This window comes from Micropterus dolomieu, linkage group LG01 (genome assembly GCF_021292245.1).
Source record: "Micropterus dolomieu isolate WLL.071019.BEF.003 ecotype Adirondacks linkage group LG01, ASM2129224v1, whole genome shotgun sequence".
NCBI lineage: Eukaryota > Metazoa > Chordata > Actinopteri > Centrarchiformes > Centrarchidae > Micropterus > Micropterus dolomieu.
The window spans coordinates 42119557-42135103 of NC_060150.1; the positions used below are offsets into that span (position 1 = coordinate 42119557).

Consider the following 15547-nt stretch of genomic DNA (forward strand, 5'->3'; position numbering starts at 1 on the left):
TCTCTAATGTGCCATTTGCTGTTTGTTTCTCACTAAGACGAAGGCTGTAATTTAGAACGTTAATCTGCTTCCCTCCCTGTAAATAATGTCTGCGTTAATATTTCATGGATTAATCAACGCATGCGAAAACGACTAAGAGGAAAGAGAATGAGGGGAAACTGACACGGAGCTCCAGTTTCTGAAGGAGGACACACTCTGACACAAACTTTGGGTGAAGTAAATAGAAAAAGACTGAGACATTCACATGTGTTTGTGACTTGATTTAATTTAACATAAGCAAAGGAAAATACATTAAGAGACAACACAAAAACAGGTTTCCACTAAACATAGAGAAACAGTTGAAACATCAAGACATCTCAAAATCTCTTTACATGGTGAAAAGTCCCTTTAACGGCTTCCTTAACAGTCCCAGCATCAATGACAGAGGGCCTACACGCAGCACAGTGTAAACACAGGCATAATAGAAACCTCCTCAGTTCTAAATTGCATAAAATTGTTCACCAAATCTTTAATACTCTGTATCAAATCCTCAAATATCAGGCATGGAAATGGGGTCAGGAAAAAAACTGCTTACCCCCTTCTTCAACTGAATTATCGCCGAAAAAAAGAATAATCCTGCTAACGGAAGCAACACATGACAAAATACCTCATTGCCCCGTTTACCAAAAAAACAAAACAAATAAATAAATAAAAATAAAAAAAACCAAACCCTTTAATGAAATCTCCAAAGAGAGCTTTGCTTTCCCACAATTGATCCTGAATAATTTCTCAGATTAAGAAAGAACATCATTTAGTTACGTAACAAAGACACCTCAGCCTATTTATGTGGGGGTTTTTGTCTGTAATCTCAACATGATGCACTATGCTTAGCCCTAGTCTCCTTCTTTGTGTACAGTGCCTCTGGTAAGCAGAATGAGACTGGCATTTTGTGTCTGTCCCTGTTTGCCAACTTCACAGAGCAACCTGTTCTGGGATTAAAATGTCCCATCTTGTGGTTAAGACTCCCACTGAGCTCACTTTGCGCTCACTCTTCTTCTAGCATACTATTAAGAGGATTTGTTTCTTAATTGGGGACCGGCGCCCTCCTCGTCGCTCCTCCTCTTTTCTGTAAACCATCATCTGTTGTTGTTTCTCTGTTTTTATTCCCTGTAGTGAGCCACCAGGATCAGTTTGGGTTTGGGGTTGTTAGCAGCAGGCTTCTGGGAAGTGGCACAGTCTCGCTTCAATGGCGATGGAGCAACGTGATTGGCACCTGGTGTAGAGTCGTGGATGGAGTCGGGTGTGGGCAGGGCTGAGGAGGGTGCGGGAGCAGACACGTGGTGTTCCTTCTCCTGGCGGACGGTGCGGATCGTCCTGGTCGGCCGTGAAAATGTCTTTAAGCTGGAGCCTCGCTCCGGGGTGGAGCACCTAAGGAATGCCCTGAAACACCTGTAGAACTACACATACAAAGACACATACAAGATTACTGTCATTATTAAGAGTGTAGTAATAATACTTCACTGTATACAATAGTAATAGTAATGATAATGGGACTAATAGTAAAGCCCATTTCAAACACACAGGCAATTCGAAATGTGTTACATAAGCGAAGAAAAGCAATCAAAAACAGGATAAAATCAGTTTCAGGATCATTTATATTTTTAAACCTGGGCCCTATTTACACATATTTTGGAATCAAAATGACTAGTAGGTACAAAATATTTTGGGGTCCGTGCAGCAGATGGCTTCAGCCACTGCAGCGTGTTCCTTTGGGGCAATTGCGCCTGTCTAAAATTACGCCCACAGAAAGTGTTTCTTTTTGCCACCAACAGGCTCAGACTGTTACACCATGGTGTCTGACAATATCATGGAAAGGATCCATCCAAGTGACTCCCGGTGACACCCTTAGTTTTAAAAAGTCTCGCTCAAGGACAGTTCTTGGTCTGAAATCTTGTGAGAGGTGAGTTGTTGCGGGAAGACGATGATGGAAATGTGAATCAGAGTTGGAGAGAGAAGTTTGTTGTGTCGGAGCATCATTAGGAAATAAAGTCTTGCTAACAGTTCCTCTATGTACACAACAAACTCTTCTCCCTCATTTCCAAAACTTTTTGTGCCTACTAGTCATTTTGACCTATTTTCTATTATTTTGAAAATATGTGAAAATAGGGCCCAGGTTTTAAAAATACCAAAATGACTCTTTAGGATGCAAGAAATATTTTTAAAAAGTGATAAAATTTAATAAAATACATTAAATAAAAAAATAATAATAAAGATTTGAAAAGGGGCATTTGAGATCATGAGGAAGTTGTTTCCACCTGTGAGCAGCATCGTAGCTAAAAGCAGCGTTTTGGTTCTGATAATGATTATGATATGTACAAGTAATAAAGTTCTTTATCTGCAGCTCATCCTTCTTCTTTCCTCCATGTTGGGAGTCCAGCAGGCAGCGTGCTCCCCTGGATAAACGTAGTGTACTTAGTATACTCTCTGGTTGCACACGTATACTTAAAGTCTACTACATTTCCCCAGGGCGCCGCAGATCAAACAGGCGTGCTGCATAAAACATGACACTTCAGTACATGGTATTAGACGATCATAAGAAGTAGTTTCCTCCAGCGTGTTTCCACCCTTTAAAAAAAGTGACATCCAGTGATTGATATGACAAATGAGACCAGTTTGTGCAGCTTTTTGAACTAAGATACTTAAGCAGTTGGTTGACAAGTCCTCATATATGAGCCAATTAATTTGTGTTACCCCGAGGAAATTATGCACTTCTTAAAAGTAGCACTCCCCTTTTAAATCTTCTAGTGTCTCAAATCCCAGCCTGTTAATCTACTGGAGCGCTGTGCTTGGGGAAGAAAAAAAAAAAGGATGTTGGTTTAAAAGCAAAACCTGTGGGGAAACAAAAAGGGGTTGATGTGTTAAGTGGGGTGGGGGGCGGGTTGAGAGGTGTGAAGGAGAAATTAATGTCTAAGGAGGATGAAGGAGAAAAAAAAGGAAAAAAACAGAAGGAAGAGGACAAAGTGATGTCATGATGATGGTCAAGACCACTTGGCGTCATAGTTCAGCGCACTGGGGGAAGCCCTGTAGCTTCATATTCGAACACTAAAAGAAGGCGTAGGCATTGTTGGGAAGGTTGCTTTGGAAATGTAGTAGGTTATTGATTACAATTCATCCTATTTAAAAAAAATTTTTTTTTTAAATTTACTTTAGCAAAGTAATGTAACTTATTACATTTAATTTACTAACTATCTATCTATTAACTTTTTGAATAGCTTTTTAAAAATTCTAATGAATGTTTTCAACTGTTTTCAAAAGACATCTTGAGAGGCATCAAACACGAGAATCTATCACAAGCATCAGAACAGCACTAAACTTACAGTTACATTTATTTAGTAATTGAATTACGTAATTAAATCACATGTAATAGTCATGTCACAACACTGGGTGTAGGATATGAAAAACGGGAAAATCAGAGTAATGAGGTGATTTGGGGAGGACAGTGGGCCAGACTTTCACCCAGGTGGTCGTTTCCCGTTTGAAACAAAAAGTCAACATTAATTGGTTTTACGTACGTTAAGTCACTTAAGTAATGTAGTTATTAAAACCCAAACCATGATGTTTTCTTAAACCTACCCCGGTAGTTTTGGCGCTTAAACCTAACCAAGTCAGGCACAGTTTGGGATCTTAAGGCTGAGAAGTGACCAAAACCTCGCCTGCCACTCTCAATATGTGTGTTTGTGTCTGCAAGGTTAATGGACATGTAATACGTGTGTGTGCAATCGTAGAAAAACTTTATTCAGCGACCATCTTTTTTTATGTACAGTTTTTAGTCAGGATATAAAAAATATCTCTTTGGTTTTGCCGAAGAGAAAAAAATTGTATATCAGAAAAGAGACGATTACACATAGCTGCTTCTTCTTTTACTGTAGACAAAGCTTTCATGTCATTCAGCCACTCACTGCTACATGCCTTCACTCCACCAGAAAGCCCCAACCATAAGAGGTATCAAGGGTGTACATAACCGAAGTGATCCCAGTCCCAGTAAGAAAAAGCACTCTTGTTTCATGTCAATACCATCTCTGTCACCGCAGCGGCTGAAAAAAAACACAGCATGCTGTATCAGATGAAAAGTATTCTGCATGAGAACGTCATCTGAGGTGGCAACTACCTCTGTGTCACATTGCTTTGTTTTAAAGGGTTTTAGTGTTATAGATCCTTGTCCCTGGGTGCAAAGATGTATTCAGAATATTTACTTAAGTAAACACAGTAATACCACAGTGTAGATAAAATAATACCGTAAAATAAGTAAAAGTCCTGCATTCAACATGTTACTTAAGTAAAAGAAGTATTTGCATCAAAAAACACTTAAATTACCAGAAGTAAAAGTACTCAGCATGCAGAATAATGTATATTTAATCAGTGTATTGTAATTATTGGTGCATTAATGTAAAAGCATCACTTAAACGTTGCAGCTGGTACAGGTCGGGCTGCTTTATATACAGCTGTGGAGCTTAATTTATACTAATACATCAACATTTATTGGCTTATTCTATTTCGTATCAATAATCGGAATCTGCAAACGTAACGATAGCTGTTATGTAAATGTATGGAGTAGAAGTAAATGGAAGTAGTCAAGTAAAGTGCAAGTACCTTAAAATTGTACTAAAAGACTGTAAATGTACTTCATTACTTTCCACCAGTTTTGTCATGTCCTCTTGAATATAGAATCACAATCACGTTTATTTGGTTTTCACATGGAAGGGATTTGATTAGCCACACAAAAATGATGGTGGAATTTGTTTTCGGTACAGTATGTTGTTTAAGCTCTGCATCACGTACATACAATACAAACAACAAATAGACAATAAACTTCACAACCAATACAAACTACAGTGGGTAAATAACCATGCATATTGTATGAGAATGAGAACTAAACTAAAGATGTTTTTAAGATTAATGTAATGTGTGGCGTCTATGGGGAGGGATGAGAGTCTGGACCTCACTGATGAGGCCAGCTGCAGACGGGAAGAAGCTATCCAAAGAAGGTTAAAGCCAACTGGACTTGGTTGAAGATACTAGAAGACGTTTCATCCCTCATCCAAGAGACTTCTTCAGTTCTGGAATGACTAGTAGGGAAACTCAGCTCTTTAACCCCTTTGGGGTCGTTTGCTAAGATCATCGTCCGTTAGTTATCCTGGCTGTTGTAACGTCGTTATGGTCATTACACCCATGGTGTTCCACCCATCTGTGGCCAAGTCTGGCATCGACAACCAACGACCATCGCTGGCATCTTCACCTGAGTCCAAGAGGTCACGCGTTAGAGCTTAAATAGTTGAGTTTCCCTACAAGTCATTTCAGAACTGAAGAAGTCTCTTGGAAGAGGGACGAAACGTTCAGTTGTCCATTGTTTTATTTAATTTTCGAAATAAAGATTTCAAATCAAATCAAATTTTAACGTTCCTCGGATAACTATGACCTGGATGACTGAGAACCTTCACAGACACGGGAAGAAGCTGTTCTTGTGGCGTGAGGTTTTGGTCCTGATGGACTGCAGTCTCCTGCCAGCGGGGAGTGTTTTGAAGAGTTTGTGTCCTGGGTGGGAGGGGTTGGCCATAATCTTTCCTGCTCGCACTAATCGTACTAATCCTGGCAGCCACTGAAAACACGCATTGATTCATATTTTATTTTCCTGAAACTTCTGAAATTAGTTTGAACCCTGTTTAACATTTTTTTTTAAACAGAAACATCAAAAGGTTGTGTGAAATAGAAAATACATTCACAGAAAGACCTCAGCAGTGGCCTCTTTTGCAAAAACACCTGCCAAGGTTTGATTCTCACAATGACAGCTCAGGTCCGCGGCATGAATCTGCACAGCGCTTTAAGTCTTCAACTCGCCTCAACACACTGCTGCCGTAGTTATGGGCTGGGAGGAACTGAAGACTGAAAGCGCCACACAGTGCGGCCTCCTGTGTGTTCATCCGTGGCCCTGAAAGTTCAGTTAGTAGATTAATCTTCGCACACATGCAACTGTAAAGTTCCCCTACAGCACTACCAGACAGAACGTGATAAGTCAGTCATCAAAGAAAGTTAAATGTCTCCCAAGCTCAAAAATGACAGAGAGACAGAAAATCAAACCTGAGAGACAGGGCTGAGGTAGAAGCAGATAAAAAGAGACAGAGACAGATAAAAGAGTGTGTGTGTGTGTGTGTGTTTGTGTGAATGTGTGAGAGAAGAAGGAAAGGTCACCTGATAGTAACATCACATGCTAATGAAAGCTATGTTACCTTTCGGAGATGAAAAAGAACTTCCTGTAATCGTCCCGCTCCTTTCCCTTTCATCTTTCACCTTTCTCTGCCTCTCATTCATCTTTATTCCTTTTTTTCTTTCATTCTCACTTTTAATGACATTTTCTGTTCTTTATTCCTTTTTTAATCAGTTCTTTTTCCTTTACTTCTGTTTCTTGCTCCTGTTGTTCTGACACTCAGTGTTCCGTCCTTACTCTCTATCTTCTCGTTGCTTTCTTTCTTTCTTCTTTTATTTCTTCATAGCCTTATGTTCCCATCCCTCCTTCATTGCCTTTTCTTTCTTTCGTTTGTGTTTTCTTTACTTCCTTTCCTTATGTTCCCATCATCCTTTTTCTCACCTTTTCTTTCATCTTTCATCTTTCGATTTTGCTTCTCTCCTAACCACTTACTACAACACCCATGAGCCTTGGCTGGAATTGCCATGAAGAAGAAGCCACTTAGATGCAGATATTAATTTATGCTGCAGATTGTAAAATGTGTTTTCTCAACAGAGTAACCTTTGGCCTCCACCTGCTGTTTAAGCCCTGTGATCGACTTTTTCAAACTGAAACTTTCAAACCTGTACCTAACTACCTACCTTGTGTTTTTATGAATGCAAGCTTTCACTTTTTTAACCAAAGATGCAGATATTTTCAAATGCAGTAGTTCCTCTTTTGTACTGATGATTCATTACAGTACATCATCCAATGCATGACTCTGGCTGTTTATTGGTGTGTTTTGTTGTAAAGAGCAAGGAAAAAGAGATAACTTACAAAAAGTCGGAACTGTGCAGGAAGAAAAAAGTGAGAATCATTCTTGCAGAGGGATTACAAAAACAAACAAAAAAGATGCTTGTCAAAACACCCAAAAGCAGTGAGCAGTCACGCAGGAACCGTCCTCTCTGTGATGCTCATGTCTGTTAGTAGTTAGCAGACTAATCTACTAATGACTGTGGTAATGATTTATTGACGGTTAAATGCTGCACAAAGCACCTTGAAGTTTGCTCTGCCGTCAATTAGGAAGGAAAGTAGCATCAAGCAGATTACTTCCTCTTTTCATTTAATTTCAGTCCTTTTTCTTTCTATGTTGTGTCCTGAGATGTCATTGCTGTGTATCACAACCTCACAAGGAGTGGGGTGGGTTGGTGGCATGTGTTGATGCTGTCAACATAGTAGTAATATGGCACTTCTGTCTCTTTGCGTGTATGTGTTCTCATGTGTGTTTATAGCTGGATGTGGGAGTGTGTGTTCTGACGAGCCAGCTCGCACCTACATTAACCTCCCCTGGGTGTGAATCTCATATAAATTACTGGCCTGGGTGTTCGATTCTTGGCCTAAATAAAGCCGAGCAGATAATTAGACACGTCCTGTTGTTAGACACAGAATAGCTGGTTATGACCTACAGCAGTATAGTTTAGGTTATTAATTCACCCAGGTCACACTTTACTTTAATCCCCCCATTTAGCATTTATACGCCCTATGTAAACATTTAATAAATGGTTTATAATGTAGTTGTTAATTAACATTTATTAATTCAACTTCTCTTAAGAAGACTATATATTATTATAACTGTGTTTTACTATATTGTCAATCATTATCTGTTTTTACGGCACTTGTGGGTGCCTAGTGTTGTTTTCAGTTACATTAATAAACACTTACAGTATATCTGCTTACATTATAGTGTATTATTAACAATTTATGATTTATGAAATAAGTACCTGCAAATGCTAAATATGGGAGTTAAAGGAATGCGCATAAATACCCCAAAGAAGAGGGAAAATATGACAGCAGATTCACCCTTAACATGGGAACATCTGGGATGTCACAGTAAGACAATAGAAACCTGCAAACACAGGAGAATCCACCAGGGTTGGGTCCGGTTTGAAATCCTAACACATCCAACTCTTTTTTAATCCATTTCAGTTCAGTTTTTAACAAACTTAACTAGAGCCGTTCCACCTGTGATTGTATAGTTGTGTTTCTTTCTCAAACCAATGATCTTTGGCCAAATACAGACACCGACTTGCAGGGAGCAACTCGACAATATTCAGCCTACATTTTGTTGGCCTTTGGGTGAGTAACCTATTGAATAAACATTTAATAGCTACAGCAGATTATAGATGCTGACAACGTCCATTTCAACCAGCAAATGCGGCGCCCATTGAACGTTTTGAAGACGACTCGTTGCTAAAAAAAGAAAAACGGCAAAGAGAGGTTAAAGAGTTTCTTGAAGGTCAAAGCTAGAGTCAAATTCATGTGCTCAAACTTCAGCAAAGATTGTGTATGACAAGAGAAACCGTCAATTGTTAATCCATGCTGCAGTTTGCATGGAAAAACAGGAGGAAAAGGTGAGTGATAGTTATAAGAGTCGCTAAACGTGAGCTGAAACCTGATCAACAAGGTTATAAAATCTTTTCATTCAAAGCACACCTTTTACTTAGAGTTTGTTCATCATGTTTGGCCGGTGTTTTTAGTGTTGTTTCTCACACTCACATATGGTGTAATGTCTGTAGTCCCAGTTCCAAGCTCACAAAGGCAATTGATTAGCAAATTGATTAGAACACAAATGATTTTAATCATCAGACAGCAGCTAGATAGGATTCAGTCTAAATGGAGCTTCTGTGTATAACATTTTATACACAGAAGCTACTTTTTTCTATCCCAGAATGCTATATAGGCAAATAGGCAGAAGACACACGGACAGATACAGCAGGACGGCAGCGGAAGAAGGAACCGTCAGTTAAGATGGATGAACCGACAAGACAAGAGATAACTCAAGAGAGATACAGTGACAGTGAACGCCTCACCTGTTTGTTCATGAATACGTAGATAAATGGGTTGACGACAGTGGAGACCTTGGCCAGCAGCGACGGCGTGATGCTCGCCTCCGGAGTCAAAAGGTCACGGGGGCCGAAGGTCGCGAGAAGAGCTGCCACTCCGTAAGGCAGCCAGCAGACCAGGTAGCACACCACCATGGTCACAACCATCACCAGCACACGCTGCTCTCTGCGGCGGGTCACAACTGTTCTCACACTGCGGACCTGCGAGAGGAAAAAACTTTATTGGTCGATTGCTGTGACTAAAAAACAAACCAGATGAGAAGAAAAGAAAAAAACATTCTTGGTACCCTTTCAGCAGATGGTAGAAATTCTACCTCTTCTCTGTCACTGACCTGGGGCCCGTTTATGTACAGTACTACCCAAAAACACCTGCCAGCAGAAGGGGACAGCCTGCATCCTACACTTATCATATGATGGTGTAACACATATGTTTACTAGGTGAGGGGGAAAAAATCAATACACCACAGCATTGTGATATTTTCCATGGCAATATTGTATCGATACACGAACATCAAGTATCGATCGTTTATTATATCAATTGTTTTATATAAAAAGTTTACTTTTTGGTACTATAATAATAAAATCAGTTGCTTTTTCAGTCCACTAGAAAAAGAGTTTTCCTTTGGGGACACAATTTGAAATTGGAAAAAAGTTAAATAAATAGCAATATATTGCAATATGTTTAAAATTGCAATAACATTGTATCGTGACATTAGTATTATGATAATATCGTATCGTGGGGCCTCTGGTTATTCCCACCCCTAATGTTTACATAATGCTGTTTACTACAAATTAGGTAAAATTAGGTAATTCTTAAAAGACTGGGTCAGTTTCTTGTAATATTATCACTTGACATTTAAATTTTCATTACTTTATACTTACTAAACACTTTGTTCTCATAATGACTATTTCCAGAAATTCTGACTTCATTATTACAACATTACGACGCCTCAAAATGTTACAACTTTACTCTCAAAATGTCAGATTTTTCCCCACACTGGCTTCAAGGATCAAGGTGCTTTAACTGTCTGTTGTTCATTTCCACTGTGTATCAGTAAGACATTTACGTCTCTCTGCCTGCCTGCCACAGTTAAATGACAATGCTGAGCTGCCTGAAGATGCAGCTCCTCTAACATCCAACAGAAGCAGACTGTAAATAATAATAAGGGAACCAACAAGAAAACTCCTCACTATTCCCAAGAATGTAAAGGCTCTTCCTACTCCCCTTCATCTACACCTTCACCTGGAGGGTCTGACATATTTTGGACTGTTTCAAATCAGTTAGGGCTGAGTAGAAGTGGCCAACGAATCCATGCGACAATGACTTATGCAACAATCAGACTACTTAATATTAAAAAAAACCCCAGATCCAAATAATAATAGCTGGCCATTTTATCCCATGTAAAATATGATAGCATCTTCTTTACTTCATTTTCCTCATACAGTCTTTTCATGGCAGACATCATCACAGAATCTGTGTCTCTAAACATCACTGTTTTCCCAAAGTTATTTGATTTGACCTGCACCCAAAACATGTTTGGAGAGAAGCAAGCAAGATGTCTATCAGTATCCACGGTGACAGCTGTCTGTTGTGCAGAGTTGTGAATGCCTTCCAAAAGTTTGTATTTATTTATATACTCCCCATTGATACAACTGAGATTTAACATATCACATGAGTGAAAATCTATAGTCAAAGGTAAATGGGAAGGTTTGTGAAAGAGCCAGACAGTGGTTGAGAGATTTACCTTCATTTGATATTAGTTCAAGGACATAATATATATCAAGTTATTGTTCTGTTTTTGTTCCATCAAGTAATCAATGAGACAGTTATATATTCAAACATGATTATTATGAAAAAATATGGTTTCACAGATAGATTTTGACTGTCCTTAGATCAAACTAATAGTAAGACTTCAAAAAGTGGTCTAAATGAATCTGTTCCACAGTTCTTCACTACTTTAAATTAGACTAATCTGCTAAATATTCTGAAAACTGAACCAGTTACATTTTTCATTTTCTAGGAGCTGCAAATAATCATTTACATTGAAGCCCAAACAATCACATCCTCTTCAGCCAACATAAATATTGCATTAAGAAACTCTTAAATATTCATAAACAGGGAACTATAATTTGAAAATCTAAGATGAGAGAGTCAGGGAGCTGTGGAAAAAGAAAGTACTTTAAATTGGCCTAATCTGCTACGGATTCTGGGTAAATTAAGCTGTCTTAAAACATTGCTGATGCAGTAACTGTATCAAATCAACCGCTCAGCTCTCTTTACTTCAGCAGAAAATTTACTGGGAAACATGTTGCTGGGAAGAGTGTACCAACACAAATAACTATTAGTAGCATAAAGTTTCAAGGCAGAACAGACCTGCAGGAGAGCTGGGATGGTGCATTATGAATAATAAGCATAATCCTAGACTATCCTATCCTTTATTTGAGACTGTTGATAGACTTACATAGTGTCAGCAGCCAGTAAGTAGTACGAATTTGTCAGCACATAATTTTATGATTTATTTTTATGAGAGAGTTGAGGACATCCGAACTAGGATAGTTGTGAGTTGTTGGGGGATTAGACTGCGCTATCACAGGACCATTTTCTACAGGACAGGGCCACTCTGAGTTTGAGCCGATTTCTTTGGCTGAGTTAACTAAAAATGTTGTGACTGCAAGAGGAACTACTTGCTCTCTGGATCCCTTGCCTGCCTAGATTGTTACAGAACTATGGCCAACACTAGGATTGTATGTTTTAGCTGTTTTAAACCTTTTGCTCTCCACTGGAGATTTTACAGCTAGCTTCAAATCTGCAGTGGTTAAACCATTATTGAAGAAACCAAATCTGGATATAAAGTCGTTGGAAAATTATAGACCTGTTTCTAATTTGGCCTTCTTATCTAAAGTATTTGAGAAAGTGGTCTCAAATCAGCTTTTAAAATATCTGTTATCTAATAATCTTTTTGAGCCGCTGCAGTCTGCTTTTCGAGCAAAACATTCTACTGGTAAACAATCTGTTACTGGCTGCTGACTCAGACTTAACATCTGTCCTTTTGTTGTTGGATCTTAGCACAGCTTTTGATACTGTGGATCACTGGATTCTTTTGGACAGAATCGAGAAATACTTTGGCATCTCTGGCCAGGTGCTTAAGTGGTTGAGATCTTACCTTATCTTAAGATCTCAATGTGTGTTTTATAATAACACATTTTCCAACCCTTCCCCACTTCAGCATGGGGTTCCACAGGGGTCAGTCCTTGGTCCACAGTTGTTTTCGTTATACTTAGCGCCTTTGGGACAGATCATTCGTTCTTTTGGGATTGCTTTTCATTGCTATGCTGATGATTTACAAATATATATGCCAATTATTGCAGGAAATGCATCTGATTCAGTAAAATTATCGACTTGCTTGGCTGCTGTGAGAAGCTGGTTATCAGCAAATTTCTTGCTACTCAACTCAGCAAAAAATGAGATGATAGCTATTGGACCAGCTATATTAGGTCATTTGTATGACAGTTTTACTCTATCCATTGATGATTCGGTCATTCATTGCAAGGAGAGTGTAAAGAATCTTGTGGTCGTTTTTGATCGATCACTTTCATTTGATTTACAAATTAAAGTGGTGAAAAAAGTAGCCTTCGTTCATCTCCAAAGAATTGCAAAGATTAGATCAATGTTGCCACTTAAAGATGCTGAGACCCTTATTCGTGCCTTTGTTACATCTAGGCTGGACTATTGTAATGTACTGTTCTCTGGGCTGCCTAAGAAAAGTTTGCGAGGTCTGCAGATGGTCCAGATTGCTGCAGCACGTATTCTGACTGGATCATCTAAATACATACGTATAACTCATGTGCTGGCCTCGCTGGACTGGCTCCCTGTTCAGGTTAGTGCAGATTTTAAGGTTGTTAATGCACAAAATAGTGAATGGCCATTATATCTGACTGATCTTTTAAATTCTTATGTGCCTATACGGTTGCTGCGCTCCCACGGGACGGGACTTCTGACTGTACCAAAGGTTAGGAAGAAAACGGTTGGTGAGCGAGCATTTTTGTTTTTCGTGCTCCAACACTATGGAACAGTCTTCCAGCAGATATTAGGCTGGCATGTTCAATTGAGGTTTTTAAATCAGAGCTTAAGACCTACTTATTCACTGCTGCGTATGAGTCCTAAATGTTCGTTTATCTTTGATGTCTTTGTATAGTTTTACTTTTCAGTGTTTCAATTTAAATTTAATTATGCTGTTTGTATTTTAATTGTATTGTTTTTGTAAAGCACTTTGATTGAAAGCGCTCTATAAATAAAATTATTATTATTATTATAATTTAGCCTGTGTGGTTTACTATTTAGGCTTAAAACATTATTATTATTACTAATTTGCAATTAATTAGTGCAAAAATAAGATGGTCTAACACTACAGTCAAGCCTAAAATATAGTTGTAAAACCAGCTTACTGAAGTTATAATAAATGCCTTTTCATGATTTTGAAGCGGCTTCACAGAAGTTTATCTACAATAGACACGTCCTGCTGATTGCAAAAGTGTATATCATGTCTGTGTATTGAGATTAGACTTTTAAAATTAAAACTACAATTGGTAAATTAAAATCTTCAAGACTTATCAATAAACTCATTGGCACAATTCTCCCTGCTGGTGGTGGAGAGGGGCATGAATCACAGCTTCCCCAGCCATAGTTCATCATGCTGTCTAGAACGGCGACACTCTTTAGGAGATGGAGTAGCTTTAACTTTGCAGACGGCTGTCCTACACTGCAGCAACACTAATTTAAGCGACGCATTCCCAGAATGAGATAAGTTGCCATTATCTGCTTCTGCTAGAAACAAATGCTTGTTATAACCAAACACCCGAGTGAGAGCAGAGAGACACACAATCAATCCATCATTCAATAGATAAGACAGAGAGATCTCCACAACAACAACAACAAAATTGAACCTGTTAAAGTTTTCATTTTTCAGGAGCTGCAAATAATCATTTACATCGAAAACCCAAACAATCACATCCTATTCAGCAAACATAAATATTGCATTAAGAGACTCTTAAATATTCATTAATAGGGCAATATAATTAGAAAATCTAAGATGAAAGAATCAGGGAGCAGTTGAATAAGAAAGTTCTCGTCATGGTCCCTCATAACCTTTGGTATGGGTATGTGTTTTAGAATTATTTTGCTTTTCTGTATGCCTGGTGGGTTCTTGGTGTGTTTTGGTTTGTCTCTCTCTCTGTGTTTTGTTTTCTCCCTCATGCTCTGGATGGAGTTGGTGGGAGTAGTTCCAGTATTCCCTGTCTGCACACCGGGACTGAGTTCAGCCAAAGTCCTTATAGGCAAGTCATGCCACTCGGCCACCATCTTGGCAACGCCTCCGGGCAGCTATTTCGGACTAACAAGGACAGGCTCCTATCTGAATGAATGGGGAGAGAGCCATAATTGCACTTATACTGGTCACCAGGACATAAAAACTACATGACTAGAACTAGCATTGGGAGGATGTAGTGAAACTGCACTTTAGTGGGTAACACCTTTGACACGCACACCAAAACCATACCTTGAAGCCCGTTGCGCACCAGTGCACACCGTTGGAAAGGAAATATGTCATTCAACCCTGAAGCAAACTGATGCAAAACAATTTGAGATTGAACTCGCCCCAGGTTCAACTTACTACTGAGCACACCTGTTCCTCATGCTCCCATCACCATGCTCTGCTTAAACCAGACCCAACCTTCCAGTCCCCGGCGGATCGTTGCATCATCTAGTATGAACACACGCCAGCTAGCTAGTTTACCAGTATTAGAAGCCAACAGTTTGACTGTCTGCCAGCATGTTGTTTTTCACTTTGCTAATCTAATTTCTGTTCTTCTGCTTCAGACCACCTGCTCTGAACCTCACACTCTCTGTTCTGCCAGCCTGCCCCTGCATCGACTGGAACTTTTCCTGGAACCCAGGACCCATTTGCTGGCCAACTCTGAACCACTTGCAATCCCGGGACAACAGCTCTCAGCCCCCACAAACCTGCCATCGCCCTGTCTCACTTCTTGTGCTGTTTGTTAAATAAATCTCACCTCGTTTCATCCCAGCTCTGGTCCGCGTCTGATTTCCGGTCACCATCTCTGACAGATCTTCACTACTTTAAATTGGACTAATCTGCTATAGATTCTGGGTAAAGTCCTCTCCAAACATGTCTGACCCAGTAACTGTGTCAAAAAAACTGGTCAGCTCTCTTCACTCCAGCAGAAAATTCAACAATTAATTGCGAACATGTTAACTGGGAAGGGTGTAACAACACAGATTATTACCAGTAGCACAAGGTTTCAAGGCAGTCGGACCTGCAGCAGACCTGGGATGCCGCAGCTTAGTACCTCCTCTAACTCATCAGCCAGGCTCAGGATAGCTTCCTCGGACAATGATGTCCTCACTGCTATTTCCAACATGTTGCAG

The 15547-nt window shown here is 39.4% G+C and overlaps 1 protein-coding gene across 1 annotated transcript in view; it reads right to left on the minus strand.

The window, feature by feature from the left end:
- Positions 1 to 371: 371 nt before the first annotated feature.
- Positions 372 to 15547, minus strand: part of tmtopsb (teleost multiple tissue opsin b) — a 35607-nt gene continuing 20431 nt past the window's right edge. Inside the window, exons 3-4 of the mRNA XM_046052844.1 lie at positions 9070 to 9303; positions 372 to 1436 (exon numbers count right to left, since the gene is read on the minus strand). Of these exons, the coding sequence (XP_045908800.1) occupies positions 1140 to 1436; positions 9070 to 9303 (531 nt within the window). The 3' untranslated portion in view covers positions 372 to 1139. The remainder of the gene's footprint in view (positions 1437 to 9069; positions 9304 to 15547) is intronic.